This window comes from Protopterus annectens, chromosome 6.part0 (genome assembly GCF_019279795.1).
Source record: "Protopterus annectens isolate FY-2018-M chromosome 6.part0, PAN1.0, whole genome shotgun sequence".
NCBI classification, from domain to species: Eukaryota; Metazoa; Chordata; order Ceratodontiformes; family Protopteridae; genus Protopterus; species Protopterus annectens.
Window position 1 is genome coordinate 1,499,312,057 of NC_056737.1, and position 19,774 is coordinate 1,499,331,830.

General features: G+C 38.3%; 1 protein-coding gene across 1 annotated transcript in view; it reads left to right on the top strand.

Moving 5' to 3' along the window:
- DPP10 (dipeptidyl peptidase like 10) overlaps positions 1–17,517 on the top strand; it is a 3,628,631-nt gene extending 3,611,114 nt beyond the window's left edge. Inside the window, exons 25-26 of the mRNA XM_044074976.1 lie at positions 11,447–11,520; positions 16,848–17,517. Coding sequence (XP_043930911.1) covers positions 11,447–11,520; positions 16,848–16,985 — 212 coding nt within the window. The 3' untranslated portion in view covers positions 16,986–17,517. The remainder of the gene's footprint in view (positions 1–11,446; positions 11,521–16,847) is intronic.
- Positions 17,518–19,774: the final 2,257 nt, after the last annotated feature.

A 19,774-nucleotide genomic window follows, 5' to 3' on the forward strand; every position in this document is an offset into this window, starting at 1 on the left:
GTCTATGCGATCCAGTATCTGAAACTTAAAAGTTGTGTGTCTTTTATGCAGAGGAATGTATTTGGCTAGTGCGTTATTTTTACATCCAGAACAGATTTCTGCTAGATGACATGAAATCCTATGCTTAAGTTTATTTAAGGTCTTGTCTACATAAAATTCATTACAGTACCAAAATCCCGTAGCACCACCAAAGAACACTCCAGTACACAAATTAGAAGAAAACAAAAAAGGAGCATAACACCATAGACATAAAACTTGAACTTTAATACATAAAATGCATCACATTTGTTGCACTGTGTCCAGTAAATTACTTTTGTAATGTTACAGTCACCTCCTGCACTGGTCTTAATGATTTTCTTTAAATAAGGGCAATAAAAAGTATCACCTTGCTGTATAAATATACAAAATGTACAATTATCTTCATATCTTTAGTCTTTCTCTCATATAGTCTAGGTTTAAATTCAACAAAACATCTAATGTTCCTGGCCTACCTGTAAACAAATGATGGGGCTTCACCTAAGATCTTAATCAGATAAGGATTTCCTAAGAAAATGACCCAATTTACTTTAATAACATTTTTGATAATGTGCACACTTATGTATATTGTCCTTCTGTTGTCTTTAAGGACACCTAGGTGTATGCCACCCAGGCATGTGAATCCTCGGAGACCCCTTCACTGATGCTGAGAGCCAGTTGATAGTGGATGCCTTTAAACAACATGGTGCTTTTCTAATGTAGAGGAGATGGGGAGATATGGCATGCAGGATGCAAATTTGGCACCAGATGGTTGATGATATGAATGCCATGGGTGTCCACAGCAGGACATACAAGCAGGTATGCCACAGGGCCACTGATATGATCACATCTGCACAGAGGAGATTAGATGCAATGGACCGTGACCAGATGGTTACCAGAGGGATCCAAACAACTCACAGGAGAGTGCAGTGCAGCATGTCCAGGATGTCAGAACAACAGTTTCAGAGACAGCAAGCATGTCATAGGAGGAGCTTTGAGGTAGGCTTTGGTATCTCAACAGCTGAATACTGTTGTATAGTAAAACAATTGAAATTAATACTTTACTTTTGTGTCATATGATTTTTTGGGGGAGACTGAAGACTGCTATGGTTATTAGCATAGGTTGGAGTCGTCAGACACATTCTTGTTGAATGTATAGTTACTGGACATATAAAGGGTCAAACACATTACCTCCTGTGTTACTGGTACATGTGATGATGTTGCCCTTACCTGTTGCATGACTTCTTCCAAGATCATCTGGCTTGCAGAGAGGAATCACCTGCAGATGGTAAGTCAAACATTTTCATGTCAGTACTGCTGCACAATTTATAGAAATATTTTAGTGTTTGTTGTTGATGTCAGACCTCTTGTGTGTGTATTTCTCTGCTGTCTGTAGTAGTGGTAGCACTGTTAGTTTATTAGCATATATTGGACTATAGTAGTGTAGGTATTCATTTTTTCCTGTGTTGGTTGCTTTTCATCACAGTGGACGTGTGGCCCCCCCTGCCACCTGATGTCAGTGTATTAGCAGACTCTGATGATGATGATGATGATGATGATGATGATGAGCCAACACAGGTACAAATGGGGGGGGGGTGCAGAGGTTGAATCTAACACGGAGGTTGATATACAACCATCCCCCAATATTCCATTGAACATATCCAGTAGGCCTATGCCTACCAATTCCAGTGAGCCCTCAGATATTAGACAGCTGGAGGGCAAGGCCATTGATCAGGTAAGTGTGACTACTGTGGCTTCAGTGTCTATTGACTCTGGCTTTAGCCAAAGTGTAGACAAGGTGCCATACAGGAAGGTTGATAGGGGTGCTCAGTGGAGGCCTGCTGTCGCTCCTCCACCTGGTGCAGGCATCTCTTCCCATGCCACTCAACATATGTTTAGGGTCATCAAGGAGGTACAGGCATATTCCCATAGGTGCTCCAGACAAATGCTCAGGGTTATAGATATGACACAGGCTGGCATACTTGGTGCCTCCACCATATTGCAGATTCAATGGATCAGGTGAAGGACACGTTGGAATGAGGGGGGTCTGTGATGGAGTGAGGGGAGTCTGTCATGGAACCATCATTGTCTGTGATGGAACATCTGGTGGAAGGAGAACAGCATCCTCGTGGGTATAGGTCAGCCACATCATCTGTTGTTAGCCAATGTGGCCATGCCCGATCACACTCCCATAGTGGCAGTACTTCCACTGCTCCATCAGTGAGTGTGCTGTCCACACCCAGACATGGAGGCCATGGGGTCATGGTCCTGGGTGTCTCTGTGAAGGGAGCTCTTCCAGCAGACATCAGTCATGTTCAGGTAGCAGCAGTGCATCTGACATGGGAGTGGACATGCTAGTGTAATTCCTGCTAGATCAAGTTCTTGTGGTTGAGGATGACAACAATTAACTGCCACCTCTACCATGCAGGACTCACACCTGTCCAACATACCTAAATGTAGAACCAGCACAGGGCTTGGCTGTGTTCATGCAGACACACACATGAATTTCACCTGGAGGACCCCTACAGACATACACACAACAGTTACATGGTGCTGCCATGCAGCTTAAAACTCATTTTGCCTCACTGACCATTTGTTGGTTTATCCACATGTCTGTCTAATTCTCTTTCTTGCTCACATGCACTCATTGCCTTTTGTGTCAGCCTAGGCCTCTTGCCCCCCACACACACACACACACACATCACCCTGTCTAAATGATGATAACTGTGCCATATCCCTGTTTTCTGTCTTTTGGATTTAGGGATACATAAGCCTTGTGTCTGATGCTCAGGGTGCATAGCAGACTTTCAGTGCTTAGTATATCAGCATTTGTGATGCTAAAGTGGTAATTTTACCTTTGACTTATATTGGCCTTGGAAAGTTACACAACTGATAGCATCAACATTTCCTAACTCTATTGTGAATGATCTTGTGAGGGTTATGAAGTCATAGACTGCAATATGTATCATTACTTTCTAATGTCTCTCTTTAATGATTTCCCAGAATAAATGCATGGTGCTAAACAGAGGCCATGCAGTTACCATCACTACTTTTGAGGGCTATGAATGTGTGAATCTTTGATGCCTGAAACCTACTACTTAATAATGAACACATTTAAGTCACAAAAGTCTCTACAGTCATATGTTAAGATTATTTCTGTAATAATCTCCCACCTTTTACTTCCTTACAGTACCAATTAGTGGAATAGAAAGATATGCCACTCATTCATATTATTACATAATACACTCCAGGTTTGAGACTTGCCTTGCAAATGCAGTAGTTGACATGGTTGTAGTTTAGGGATGACTCTGTCTAATGCATGCTTTACACAGCCAATACATGGGGAGGTGAAGGTTGTGTGAGTTGCCTGGCATCAATGTTGCTATATGTATATGTGTAGGTGGAAGGTTTTAGGACCTTAGGTGGTGAGTGAGTGTGTTATGCGTTGGTGCTTAGCCAAAGCAAGGGCCTAATGAGCATGCCTACATTTGCCTATACCCACAGCAGCTGGTGGTTCCCTCTCTAACTCCTCATCTGTTTGTGGCTGTGGTGACCTTGGCATTGGCAGTAGGATGTATGCCCCTTCCCCTTGCTGATCCTGCTGAAGCTGCTTCCTCAGGATGATGTTGTGCAGCATGGCACATACTATGAATATTTCTGTACACGTCTTTGGATTGTACTACAGGGCTCCCCTAGATGTATCTAGGCACTGGAACCGTACAGCAGCCCAAACACAAGCTCTATGATATTTTTGGTTTGAGTGTGTGCCTCATTTTGGTATTCTTTCTTGGGTGTGTGTGCATTTCTGATGGGTGTCATTAGTCATGGTTCCAGTGCATAGCTAGCATCCCCCAGTAAATGACTCTCAGGGTTATTACCCCTAGCAAACACCTGGCACAGCTGGGAGGTATGCCAGATATTCGAGTAACTGCATTTTTGCCAGTACACACATTCAAGATGATTCCCTTGTCATTACGCACAACTTGGCAGCTGATAGAGTGGTAGCAATTTCTATTTATGTAGAGTCTACCCTATTCCCCAGTTGGTGCCTTAATTTCTATATTTGTGAGATCTATGGCACCGAGTGATTCAGGGTAGTATGCTACATCATAGATCTTCTGCATATTTCTGTCTTTCTTCTCAGAACTATGGGGAAACTATATGTGGTCACTGGCATGTTGGAGTATAGTGTTCAGAAACTGGTGGAGAATTCTGGATACTGTTGTCTTTGACACCCCCAACATATCCCCTGTTGGTCTCTGGAAGGCACCTATAGCTAAGAATGTAAGTGCTACACATACCTTTGTCTCAACTGTGATGGGTTCCCCTTAGTTGGCTCTGGGTCTGAGTTGAGGATGGCAGTGGTCGCAGAATTCCTGTAGTGTGTCCCTGCCCACCCTGTAGCACTCTACAGTTTCCACATCATGAAGGTTGTGACAATTTAAACAGGGCCTAAAAACTCTTCTCCTTTTTGGTCTAAGCCTATTGGCAGCAACAGCAGCAGCACTGGCTTTAGCCTGTAGCACATACAAATGAATTAAAAACCAGCAGCCCCTAACATTCTGTCCATGTAGACTCCTTTCCATGGCTGTAATCCAAAAATTTTAGAATTCACAGGAAAAACCAGCATGGAGTCTACGTGGTTGATTTATAGCTTGTTGAATTACTCCACCATGTTGGATTGGCTGATTAACATGCAATTCAGCTGCTTATGCTGTAATTAGCATGCCACTGTGTTTACCTTGTTTGCACAGTGGTGGGCACCTTTACACAGCATTTACTGAACCTACGACTCACTACTACCTTGTGTGCATTGCAATATGACATGCACATGGTCAAAAATTACCATGTAGGGTTCATTGAATCTCCCCAAATATGTTGTCAATGTTCTAATGATGCTCAGTTTATTCACCAGAGGTAACATCTCTGTTGTTTTTTGATGAAGCTGTATTATTCCCCATGTGGCCATGACTATGGCACATACTTCAATATCTTGCTGCTGTAAGTGATAGCCTAATACTTCCTGTCATTGATTTATCTGACTCTTACCCTAGGATTCAGAAACATCCTCACCACTCATGGAAATTCTCTACCACGGGTAGGTCATTTTACACATCACTCAGAAAATGTGATTCAGAGACAGCTATGGCTGTAATGAGAAAGACTTCATTGTTGGCTTATTGGCATCATGTTGTAGCCAGGAATTCATATTTTGTACTCAGTCCTCATGTTTTTGCCCCCCAACCATGTAGTTAATCCACAAAATGCTGCCCCTATATACTTTATAAGGGGACACCACGCTTTAACAGTTACTGCTTATAACCATTAAGAAGTTATTTTTAGATAGCTCTATATCATAGACACTATTTTAGACAATTATAATAAAGTGCTCTTTGATTCCTAAAGTTTCAGATAGAATCTCAGAAAAGAATGCACTGATTTGTGTTCACCGAGTATGCTTAACTACACCCTTGATCAGCATATCTCTAAATCACACTCTAGCTAACACTAGTGCTGTAAAACTTGATGATGGTACTGGTTTTCCTAGCAGCACAGCATCACATTGGGAGATGCACCTCTCTACCTTCACAAACACAAGAAACACCTATGCGCATATACACACACACACATACACACACACACACACACACGCACGCACGCACGCACACACACACACACACACACACACACACACACACACACACACACACACACACACACACACACACACGTCCCTTATCTTACCTGCACTGAGACTGATTCCATAGGAGTGAATGGGTACCTGCAGTCTTCTCTGACTGCATTCTCTTTTTGCTCAAAAAGTGAAATTCTGTGCTGTCAAATAGTTTCAATATTATAAACTGTTAGCCGTTGACATTTCTGGAGTAGAGCTATTCACTAATTAGAGATGCCACATTATTATGCAGCTCTACCAGCAAGATCTCTCTCCAGTTTGAGGCCTCTAATAGTTGGGAAACAGTAGTAGGGTAGGATAAGAATCTTAAAGACTTAACATGGGAAGAAAAATATCTGTATTAAGGATTTCCATTGATGTCAAATCATTCTGAATTGCTACCTTAGTCTTCTTGTAGTCCAGTGTGCAAATAACTTAAAATTCTTTAAAATATCTGTGGCTTGTATTGCTGCATTGTGCAATCTACAGTAGTAATTTATTTATCTTTTTTTCAACACTTTAAACTTTGGCATATTGAAAAATCGCAGTGTTAGTTAAGAGCTTGAAGTCAGCATTATTTTGGTAGTTTCAATAGTTAGTGCATGGTGGCCAGAGAGTGGTGCAAGGGCAGGTTTCCAGTTTATTTACCTGTCTATTGACATCTGTTTACCAGGATGGTCCAGCTGGGTGAGTAACCCATTTTCAGTGGAGGCCAAGGGAGGAAAGCTCCACAATACATAAAATAAGGATTTATATAACACATTGAAATGTAGTGTAGAATGAGGCGTACAATCAAAATCAGAAGCAATATGTTGAGTAATGTTAAAATTGGGCACAAGACAATTATACTAAATGACATCAGATACAATACAAATCTACTAACTAAAAGAATGGGAAGATCAGACATGCTCATTTAGTAAGCTGTGAAAGTGAAGTGGACTGTCTCAGTAGTATTTTGAGCTAGATATAGTAAATGGACATGTTAGTCTGAAAATATTAAGAAGGTAAAGTTTGGTACAGAACAGAGCAGAAAAAGCAGGTTACCAAGTGGGGGTCTTAAGTATGTGAGAATAAGTGAAAGAGCGAGAGAGACAATATGTGAGAGTAAGTGAAAGAGAGAGAGAGAGAGACAATATGTGAGAGTAAGTGAAAGAAAGAGAGAGAGAGAGACAATATGTGAGAGTAAGTGAAAGAGAGAGAGAGAGAGACAATATGTGAGAGTAAGTGAAAGAGAGAGAGAGAGAGACAATATGTGAGAGTAAGTGAAAGAGAAAGAGAGAGACAATATGTGAGAGTAAGTGAAAGAGAGAGAGAGAGAGACAGAGAGAAAGAGAGGGTGAAGGAGAGTGACAGAATGGTATGATACTAGCTGAGGATGGTGGTTATGGAAGAAGTGTAACGGCTAATCATTGGGGATACAAGGGCAGGGTCATGATTTGGTTGTGTAGACTTTTAGAAAAGTACTAAAAGTATTACAGTGGAGAGTAGATCTAATAGATTCAGGCAAGGATTTCCATGATTCTAACACAGTGGGAGTATAGGCTGTGTTCAGCTGATTTAGTAGATTTGGAAAGCAAGAAGATGCAAGTCTGAGGACCTATGGTCTCAGCTGGGAGCATATGAAGAGAGATAGTATTATGGAAAGTTGGACTATCTGTGGGAAGATTAATAATTTTAAATCCACATTGTAGTTATATGCATTTTTGATTGTAGGGCAGTTCAATCCAGTTTAGGGTTTTGTGAGTGGTACAGTGATGGTTATGAAAAGGGGTGTTTGCTGCACATTTTGCAACTTTGATGTAACATTGTTCAAGTTTTACTATTAGTTTTGTGTGCATGTTTGAAAGGATCAGAAAGAAGCTACATTGATGCAAGAGTAATTCTTGTTGAATTAGTAAGGGATTTTTTAGCTTTGTAGACCATGTTGAGATTTTGGTGTGTCCTTACTATGTAATTTGGGATATATAGGTTAAATTTTAGGTTGTCCTCTATTGTCACTCCTTGTAGTTGTGTATGGGAGATGTCTTTGATGACAGAGTCCTTGAGGGAGAGACATTTTAGATTTTTTTGTGGTAAAGGCTTTTGGAAAAGAAATGTAGTAATTTGGTTTTCTTTGGGTTGAGCTTACATGGGTAGTTTCAGAACAACATTTTTGTAGTTGAAAGTGCATCTTGGGAGAGTTTTTGAGATGGGTGAGGCTGTTGGAGGAGCATATGTGTGGAATTATCATATTTATCAAAGTGTTATACAAATAATTTTGATATTTAAAATTTATAATCAAGAGTCTAGATATCTCATATATTGCCCTGTACAGATCACCAAACTAACATACAACTCAATTCAAAGTTGAATAGCAAAATAAATAAATAAATAAATAAATAATATCTCTTCTCCTGTAACTGTACCAAGCCATTGACTAAGATATAGCAAACAGATTCCCACTTGTTATAGTTACTACATATTCAACCTCATACACTAAAATACTTCAGTGCTTTACCATTAACGTTAAGTACAGTACTGGATTTTATTTATAAAGCCTCAATAATCTCACAATTTCATAAAGCAATGAGAATATTGCACTCTTATCTACTGATTTCACCAGGGAAACAGGGATTATAAGAATGGGAGTGTGGCGAGAGGCCATACATTTTATGTTGTGACACCGGTGCCCATTTTTTTTTCAGAAAGGGAAGCTGGGGAAAGTATGGTATGAGGATGTGGATCAGAATCAGGGGGCACATGCACAAACACAAAACAGAGACAAAGACTGAAGGGGAGGTACTGACTCTTTGAGGAGGTGTTGGGAAAAGTGGAATTAGAGACAGACAGACAAAGGAAGGGACACTGGTGATGAGAAAACTTGGACAGCAAGCAAGTGAAGTCAGTGATGCACAGGGGAGTGGATCACCAGACTAGGATTTAGGGTGGCTATCACTACATGTGCATTGCACATGAGGGGGGGGGTCAGACAGCTCCCTAATCACACTCTCCTCTCAGACCTGCCTGAGGGGTGATACAGAGGCAGGCAGTGTTGAGATTCTGTTAGATAGAGAGGACTCTCTCATGGCAGCTGAGGCAGAGATCCAGCTGATAGTCTGTCAGGTACCCCATCACCCTACTAACTCCCTGCACGTGATGTTCTGCTCACCTCTGACAATGCCTGCAGAGGAAAGAATGCTGCTCTGGTCAGATGAAGCACCACCACAGACAGCAGGGTTATATCCTGGTTGAGCCTCTGCATCCAGTAGGGCGGTAGGACAGGTTCCAGGTGGGATGCAAGCAGGGTATGGCTAGGCTTGCTGGAAGGCAGAAGAATAAGGTCATGCCACTGACACATCTAGGGAAGCTGCTGTACAAAATCCAATCACAAATGGAGAGTAATAAAATAAGGAAAAATACATATAAGAAATGCTAGCAACAAAGGTATGGTTGGGTTGAGAAATAAATATATGCTTAAGGCAGACATAATTTATATATGAAGCAGAACATCAATGGGTACCCACTAGTAAAACACTAAACATATAGACCTCTGTAGTACCACTAATGTATAGATAGTTACTAGGCTTGCTGTCCAGGAGACCACCAAGGAGTTTAGCCCAAATTTCCAGTTGCCACAAGCATGATCTGGTTAAGTGACTTGCTCAAAGTTACACAGCATGCAAAAGAGGACTGAAGGAATTGAACCCTGTACCACAGGAACTACAACTTACGAACTTAAAGCTCTACATCTACTGCCCACATCTAAGATTGAACTGGTATATACTATAAGCGCTAGAAAAAGGAGCTGAAACATATACAATTCTTGATGTATTTAGGCAGGTATGATTTAGATCATTACTTCATGAGTTTGGTCATTTAGATCCCCCAACCATTATTTTTGCTTTTTGCCTAGAATTCCTAAGCAAGAATGTTGAGAGGTCTGTTGTTGTCTGTTTGACAGCATTCAATAACTGCTTTATTTCTAAGCCAGTAAAGCACTTTGTGCATCTACAATTTATTGTTCTCTTTCTTTTTTTCTGTAACTGGTAGTAAGTGAAACAAAATTAGCATTGTGTTTATCCATCTGAGAGCTTTCATCACAGGCTATGCAGTTCTATCTGTATGATCCAGATGCTGAGATATTAGAAAAATGTGAAAATTATGGCAATATAAATACGTAGTAAATGAACAATGATTAATATCTCCTTGGCAACACTAGACAGAGGTCAAATACTGCAGTTGTGATACCAATCATATAAGTGTTAAGATGAAATTTTTCAATAGCTAGTATGTAGCACAGTGTTTGGAAATATCAGTGCAGATATGAACATGGCATATTAGATAATTAGACACATTTGTAAATTTAACTAAAAAGAAATTTGTAGCTGTCAGTAGGCTGTAATAGGTTAAAATAACTGCTGCTTTGGGAAGATTCTTAGGTGCGTCACCATAAACAAAAAGTTCTTTTTTATTTTTTTTTCAATGTAGTGAAATAATATTTTATCTTAATAAGCACTTTATCTTCCTTCTGATTGCAATATAGAAGCTAATTGTTTCATGGTGAACTATTTTCTCTCTTAAAAAACATTATTGTGATGTTCTGAGAGACAGAGAAGTGTTCCAAAAATAATAATATGACAGATTATCCAAATTATTTAAAAACAGGTGTCACTTTTTGCATTTAAGGTTGCTTGCATTGTAGACATTAAATATATCTGTTGAAAAGCAAAAAATTTGAAATGTATCACATTCACATTCCTCTATACTAACTTCCTACTTTCTACTAACCAATTCTGAGTAACCTCAATCTATTAAATATTACATCTTCAGGTACCACAGCTTATATTCTGTGTCCTAACTTTCTTTATACTTTCCAAATTCTTGCCAAGCAAGCCATAGTTTTTATAGATAAGTACTAGGCTAGCTGCCCTTGTTGGCCATTTTAAGCCTAGCCATTTTCCCTTTAAAAGTGTGAATCAAACCCTGTACTTTGTATATGTGAGGTAAATGCCTTAAACATAATGCAAATGCCCAACCCTTAAATAAAGGACCCCTCCTCTTTTCAATCAGTGCCATGGGATCTTTTATATCCACTTGAGCTACCACCAACTGAAGCAGATGGGATGGGCAACACACTCAGTGTATCATGCCCATTATGCTTCACTGCAGTGTCAACAATCCATCTACCTGGTGTGGGAATAGAACACACAGCCTACAACACCAAGTTGAGTGTGCTACAAGTTGTATCACTGACACTGCATTGCCTCACAATGATTTGAATGTAATAATTTTCGGCTCACGCTTCTTAGCCATCTGCATAAGATCCTCATCAGACAAGCCTTTCTCAGTTAAAAAAAAAACATTTCATTCAGATTGCCATGATAGCCACCTCTCCCTCTACTACAAGAAGTGACCATTGTCACACACTGATGCCAGATTAAAATCATTACCTAGTATCCTTGTCATTATCCATAGACAGTTGGAATACTGCTTCAGATCTCACCTGTAAATAGGCCTTGCCTAGTGAGGTTAATCAAGTAAAAACAAAAAAAGTTGTTACTGGATAGAAGAGGAGAAGCTCTGAATCTCAGAAATGGGAACCTATCTTTAGAAACCATTACATGGCATTTTTTTTCCAGTTAGTCTTAAAAGCAAATGTTGATATTGCTAGTATTCCTGTTTATTATATTAGTTCATAAGTATGTAAGATGAGGACTTTCTCATTCATACCTTAACCTTGCTAAGAACATTACTGCATATTAATTTTATCTCTTTCAGCAAATGTCCATTTCCAACATTCAGCAGAATTAATAAAACACTTAATGAAAGCTGGGATGAATTACACCATGCAGGTAAGTAAACAAATTATTTCCAAATAAATTTACTTATGTAGTAGCTAGCAGAGTTTATGTATTTATTGTCCTACTGTTTGGATCCCGGTTCACTAGCAATGAATAAGTCACCAATCACAACCACATTAGCTGATTCATTCTCAGCAGAAGTATCATTTTTCTGGCTTTTATGATTCTTTCTCTGGATAAGAGCTGAGCAGTGGAGGAGGCACCGTCATCCATCAGGGACTTCATCCTCATTGTGCATGACCAGTCATTTACTCTGGGCTCTGCATGAATTCAACCTTTCTGAAGACGTGTGATCTACTTCTGTGAGTGATATAACCCTCCAGAAATCCTATCGCTCCAAAAGTGCACAGTGCTGTGTGGTCTCTGGCTTATACTGGGGATTATAACTTTAAAGGGCACCCATACATCCACACTGCATTCTGCGCCTTAGAGAGGCATCACTCTTCTGTCTGATCTCACCAGCTAATCCGGACCCAAGGCTGCTAGTTGAAACGGAGTCATCTTGGGTATCATAAAAATATATTTGCATGGTATTAGGAATGGACATAGTTCAAAACACACATAAGAAAAAAATATTTATTATGGTAGCAGATAGAATGGTTCAGTAATGCACTGCCAGAGAAACATGCATGTCGTATAACAAATTTCTTGTAACACTGTTAATAAAGCAATGAAGATGTTTTATTTTTTAAGAGACAGATACTCAAGGTGAAAAAAACATCACTGCAGAATCAGGCACCTCCCCGGTGTTGTAATATTGATGACTCAGTTTGAGAAGAATTTGTCAGCTGCATTAATTAAAATATATTTTTTTATTTCATTGTCATATTGCAGTGGCAATGCAAACATGTTAAATCTTCTTAGTAGGCCCAGTAAGCAGCAATTTTCAGAATGTGGGACCATGATGCAAAGTGAATATGAAAAAGAAACTCCGTGGTGCTAGAATAGCTGCTGCTTACTCATTTATTTACCACATGGCTGTCTGTAAATCGTTCAAAATTATAAAAATCATAAACTTTTCTCATGATACTTTAATAGTAATTACTATAAATTATTGATATAATTAGATTAGAATATAACAGTACTGTGTACTTTGAGTAAGTCACTCTCCATAATGCATTTTGTATAGGAGGCAGAATCCCCTACCATTAGCCCCACCCACTTAAGTATTACGAGACTGTTACAGGTCAGTGCCAACAGCTATAAAATGGTATTATAGAAAATAAAATTGGGAAACACTGTTATTCAATGATCAGGTAAATACACACACACACACACACACACACACACACACACACACACACACACACACACACACACACACACACACACACACACATTGTCTATTGTGAAAGGAAGACATGCAGGAGTCTAGAAGTTGTTCTACTTGAGCAATGCAGACCATACTTAACTTTCAGAGACTGTTCCCCTCATTTTAACGTGTGTTTAATGTATTGATATGTTGTGGGTTATCCATTAAGGGATCCTAGGATGAAGCATTTGACTGTGCTTATACATAAGAAAAGAAAAAAAAAACTACAGTATTTTTTATGACCATTGTCCCAATTGTATTCATTTATCAACACATACACACAAACAGATTGATATAGATACAGATGCAAATACCTGCATTAACACTAACTCATGTTCTCACTTTGGTGAGCTAGCAGTCGAGCAATCATCATAGACAAGAAGCAATTGTCTTCACTTAAAACACTAAGTCACTTTAAAAGGATTATTTTTACAATTTTTCTATACATTATTCCTTTTTTTTCTTTCTTGTGCCAAATAATCATACTTTTACTTACCTGAACAATTAGTACCAAATATTAAGGTTATGAGCTTGTAAACAAGTTGCTTCCTGTTGGCCGGTGTTTGATTCTGTCAGCCTCCATTTGCATATTTTGTGCCCTTGAGGAAGGCACCTAACCAAACAGTGCTTTAAGAAAATTAGGCTAAGATCCATAATGGTCTTCTGAACCATTGCCAGTATCTATGACCCCATATTGTACGTGTTTTATCACCCATTTTTATACGAAGTAATGCCCTAAGGGTCTTAGATAATGGCCAGATTGTACAAATGCCTTTTCCTCAGAACACATTCTACCAGGTATAAAACAGATGCTGAATATTGATTATTCATAAATTAGATTAAGCAATATTTACTAAGAAAGAACCACACAGAATTCTATGACAATATAAAAGTAATACTATGTTTTCTACCAGCACTTCTGAATAAAATTCAATCTGAAAAATTTCAGTCACATAAATATACTTCATTAATTTACATCTGAATTAGAGTGGCCACACTGCCAGTTTGTACTGTACACTCTTACATGAACTATTTTCATTTCTTCTTGATACTTGTTTGCAACCAGGTTCTACTAGTCAAATGGTATTCATGCTGTTGAGAATTTCACTGCTTCCTGCTGGATTTATTAGCTGCAAGAAAAATATCTGATAGCAGTTTTCAACCTGACAATTCCACCTAAATAAATCAAAATCTTTCATTTCATAACAACAGAAGAAATTTTGTTTGGTCAGGTCCTGTTTACTAGGATCTAAAATTAGATTATTGTGCAGCAGTCCCAAAATATGTTTCCATGTGCCTTCTTCTCTTTTGCTGCATGTCTAGGAACTTGGGGAAATGCAAAATAAAGTTCAACAACACTTGCAGGTATCAAGAATGCACTATGCAAGCATTTCAAGGCTAATAATTTCCATCTAGGTGAACATGTATTTATTGAGTGAATGTTTTAAATTAGATTTTGTTCCTATAATCTAGGGTATCTGAGTGTTTTCTCATCAAACCATGTCCAGCATTGTTGGTAGATTATAACATCGTATCCTTGACATAATACAACGCTTCATGCTAAAGTAGTCTTGTTATGAGAATGCCTTCCTTGCTCAAATCTGGTGTGAGAACTGATAAGATTCCTGCTGTTTGACTCTGACTTTCTTCAAATGACAGTGCAGAAGTTAATTATAGTGAAATATGTTCCTATTGTTCAGTTGATATTAGGCCCTTAATATTTCAAATGGTAATATACTTTCTTTATTGGACAATGGGGCCAAGTCGTTATACTCTTTCCTTGCTATTTATGTAAAGGAAATACTTATGCTGCACAGAATATTCCTACAAACAATCTGGAAGGAACAGGGAAGAACATTTTGTTAATTTTTGGTACTAATTCTGTTATAGCAGTAATGATCTGATGGATCATATTTACCTGCCTTGAGAAGCATGTGGTTAGAATGCACACATAAGGCAGCTGCTGTATCATCTGTCTCCTTTGTTGTCTTCACCCTCCACTATATCCTTCTCATTAGCTACTTCCAAGTCAGCGCTACCGCAAGGTAATTCCTTCTCCTATCATCTTAAAAAAGGACAAGTCTCAAATCCCTTCTTAGATTCATAGGTTAGTACTAGGCTAACTATCCTTGTGGGCTATTTTAAGCCTAGCCAATTACCTCATGTGAGACTCAAACCTTGCACGTTATCTCTGTAAGGTAAACACCTTAACTATTATGCCAACCTCCCACTTCCCACTATACTCCTCTTTCCACTCTCCTCATAATGTAAGACCTCCCTTTCTTTGAGCCCACTGTGGCACTGGAGGATACAGCTTGACACTACTCCATTGCTGTCCTTCCATAGTTAATTTATTTTGGCTTTGATTGGATTCTTCCCAGTACTGCCACATTCTTCCATAACCCCCTTCCTATTTTTGTATTGCTTGTGCCATCATATCATCCTCTTCTACTGCCTTTCCTTCCCATCATCTAACTTTATATCTTACCCTTTTAGAAAATGCTGTAGTCTTCTCTATTGAATGCCAATAGTAAAGATTTTACAGCCATTTTACTTTTAATGAAGACAAGTATGCAAAACTCACCACCTCTCCTGCTAGCTTAATATGCCATAGTACCGATGCCAACATAACCCTTTGTCGGTGCAGCAATGCAGAAATCTCCTCTACCAGTTTGGCTCTTGCACCGTCTAGTATCAATTCTGTCAACCATGCAGCTTGTCAGAGAACCTCCTCCCTAGTGCGCTGTCTCTTGAACTTCACTAGAATGTGTCTTGTTTTTTTCTGCTGAGGCTGGCCACTCACACTTTTTTCCTGTCTGTCAGCTCTATTCATTTGAAGGACATTGCCAAGACTTTGCTTAAACACGTTCATTGTTCAGTCTCATATAAATGTTAGTGTGTCCCCTCCTTCAAACCCTTCTGCAAGAAGAAATAATATATATATATATATATATATATATATATATATATATATATATATATATATCTGTATATTACATATCTATCTATATCTAGCTATCATTATACATATATGTATATAGATAGATAGTTAGAGAGAGAGATATCTTCCCTTTGCAACTGATTTTCTAAACATCCAGGTTAACAAACCAAGACATGCAACTACAATTTCTATGGCAGCATCTTGGCCTAAAGTGCTTTTCTTTTTTATTTTTCCCTTTCTAACTTAAATTGACCTTTGTTTGGAAGGCCCCAAAGATGGTCATGACTGTGTCCATCTTCCTTATTATTGTTATGTTGGATTTATACTCCATCTTACCTATACATCGCTTCTCACTTTACCGTTATCTGCTTCTTTGATTAGCCCATTTCACCACCAATCATTATGATCATTTTCTTAACTTATAATGACATATTCCTCAGTTGTCCCCACAGTCTGGAGCTCTCTGACTAGGCTGCTGTCTCTGTAGGAGAACCACATAACCCCTAACCTTTAGATTTCTTTTCCTTATTGTAGCATAATAATAACATTTAGGCACCATAGGAGAATCTTAATGATTTCAGACAAATTAGTCTTTACGCCAAAGGGTAGCACAATTGTCATTGTTTAATTCATAGATAATAAAGCTATACATTATATGCAATCCCATACCACCTGATTAAAAACGTGATATATTTCAGTAGCCAATAATAGATTCAGTATTTATAGTAATTTTAATTTAGGTTAATATTTTGCCTAGTTTTGTTATTTGTTTTTCTTTTATTGCAGAGTTGACCTTGGTCCATTCTTTAAAAAATGTCCCATATAACATGAAACAACCCCATATTTTAATTCAATAAGACTGCAGAAATGTGAACATATAAAATAAATCAAAATATAAAGTTATCTTTTTTAATGAAATAGTTTTTTCTTCCACTGAGATAAGTGTTTCAGTATGTGTAATAACATATTCTTACCGACTTAGGAAAATGTATATAGATAGCAACTTGAATATAGATATCAACTTCATTAATTAGCTCTTGTATGTTTTCACTGTTTACTTTTTAGATCTATCCTGATGAGAGTCATTACTTCCTGTCTGAAAAAAGCAAACACCATCTCTGCAGTACAGTCCTGCACTATTTCAGAGAATGTCTAAAAGAAGAATTTGTTGTATTAAGACAGGAGCCTGAAGAAGATGAATAAATTAAACTGCGTAAAGAAGTGGATTTTATTGTTTGGTGACTGTGACTCCGTGGCAGCAGTACATTTCTGAAATGTAACACAGACTGTTGGAATACAGCATCTACAGAAAACCAAGGCCTATTAGAGGATAAATGTGGAACAGCACATTACAGTCAGTGGGCTAGTAATCTCTTGTAGCCCAGATGTAGCTCTCAGTGAACTGACTTTTTGAAGGTTTATCAGTTTGTTACTTTCTATGACCTGTTTTATTTGCTTTTAAGTAGAGAAATGCATGTTTATTCTGTTGAACATTGTTTGCTGTGTAAATAACTGCTCTAGATTTCATTTATATATATATATATATATTTGTTGATTTCAAATCAATGCACAAACATAATTAAGTAGCAGTGGCTCTATTCTTTTACTGGTAAAATGCAGTGTAACACTTTTACTGTGACACAAAAAGTGCAATTCTGTCTACTAAGCATATTAAAACACTATTCAGTACATAAAGGCAGTATTTTCTACAATAAAATATCTCTATTTAATCATTCTTAACCTTCTAACAGAGTGTGTATGTAGCAGAATAATTCTATGTATTCACTGGTTTTGATATAAAATGCTTTATAAACATGGCAAAGATTCTAACTCATTCATAATCTGTTTTCAGACTCTCATATGCAATCGACTGTGGGAAACATTGGCTTGTGAACAATTTGCTGATTCAGTTTTATAGATTTCCTAGTTATTGAAGGCCAGTGAGTCTTATATTTATTCACACATTGCTTTATGTTGCACTTCTTTTCTCTAGGAATGTCATACTCTTCAATCCTGGATTAAATTTGTAGCTACCCATACAATTATCTAGGATATGTTTAAAGGAAGATAGAGTCACACTGCTTAACATGCAGAGGAACTTTATTCTAGGGGTTTCAAAGATGCTGGGTTATAAATCTGTATCTACACTGTGATTTGTCTATTGGTCAAAATGTTGGCAGAGATGTCCCTGGTTCTAGTACTGGAGGATATTGGACTTGTGGAGATAAAAGAGGTCCAGAACCATTGGGTCTCGAATGGTATAGAGTGTGATACAGAAATCCCCCTCAGAACTCTATAAGACATAGAATAATGGGGTACATTTTTCAGCCTCTCTTGGTAGCTCTTGGACTTTAGTCCTGCTGTCTGGTTGGTTAGAAAACTTTGATTTAGTGAAATACATTCCAAAAGGGCATTGTACTCAGCAATTGGTCTGCTCAATGTCGTGTAAAAGGGAGTGGTTACCTGTTTACACTTTAATAATACTTCTTTGGCGTTTAGATACGCTAAACAAAAAGATTTCTTAGAAACTGTTGTGATATGATGGTGAAAAGAGAGGGAATTATCAAATCATGTTACTGGGCCACAACCTACATTTTCATTTTATAGTCGGGTGTTGTCTATACAGTATGAAGAGGGAATTGTTAAAATGTGGTGATACTACACTTTCTAGCATTTACTTTAAACCCATTTTGAATACACCCAGATCTTATATGGGAATGTACATTTTGGAGGGTTTGGATGTCAGAGGATGACTTAAAACAAGCCCCAGTCTGTAGTCATTTGTAAATCTGAGGAGTAAATGCTGAAAAGGAAAATTCCCAGCACCGAGTTCTTAGGGACACTGATGGTCAATTTCCTACTTTCTGAAGATGTACCTGTAACTCTTATGGTACACATTCTGTCTTTCAGCCAATTTGCTATCCATCTTAGTACATATGGGTCATTTTTTCATTTTCATTTATCTTGATTTTTTTTTTCTTTTTGATATTAAAAGATGATATGCCACAATGGCTTTCTGCACTGTATCTGATCATTGCTGAATGTTCATTACTATACATTAAATTTGAATGTATGTGTAAAATTATGGTAATGCTACTACATGGTTAGCCTCTGTTTTTATTGTTATACACCAATATCCAAGCACTCTGGTGCGAGTAGTTCATGGCACACTTGTTTGCTGAGACACACAAAAAAACAATTGCTGTGACTCCCACTAATCTGAAAACCAGTAACTACTTAGCCCTCCCAACATCTGATCTTATAAAACTGTATAAACCTTCTAGATCCCTAACTCTAATGCTAAAACTCCTGTCTAATTCCTTAGCTGAGTTTTCTGATCCCTTACCCTAAAACTCCAACTTTCTCCATAATCCTAAATTTCATGACCCCTACCTAAATCTAAAACACCCCTACCTACCCTCCCCAACCCTAAACCCCCTCCCTCTCCCTAACCCTAAAACTCCTCCCCTGCTTCCTAAATCTAAATCTCCTTCCTAATCACTGCCTGAATCGACATTCCTACCCCATCTCACTCCATTCCTGACTATCCATCTCACTCCATTCTTGACTACCCATCTTACTCCATTCCTGACTACCCATCTCACTCCATTCCTGACTACCCATCTCACTCCATTCCTGATTACTTGTCTGAACTCATATTCAAGTTTGGTAGTGAGAGACAGCCTACAAGATCCACAGAGTGCTTGAGTCCCTGGCTTTGAGACAGTGGTCTTTGAGTGATTGGAACTTGAGAAAATGTAGCTATATCCCAATATAACACTTTGCAATTTATGTTCTACAAAGACTGAATGGTAATAATTTCTAGTTCAGATTTTGATATAACATCAGTATCAAGAGGTAAAAAAATACTAAATGTCCCCTAATGTCCAGTTATGCATTACAAAGGCGTATGAACATGATGCAACCTATCATTCCACTTCCAGGTAGGGTTACCATATTTTGTTGTATGTAAAAGAGGACGAACATGTGTT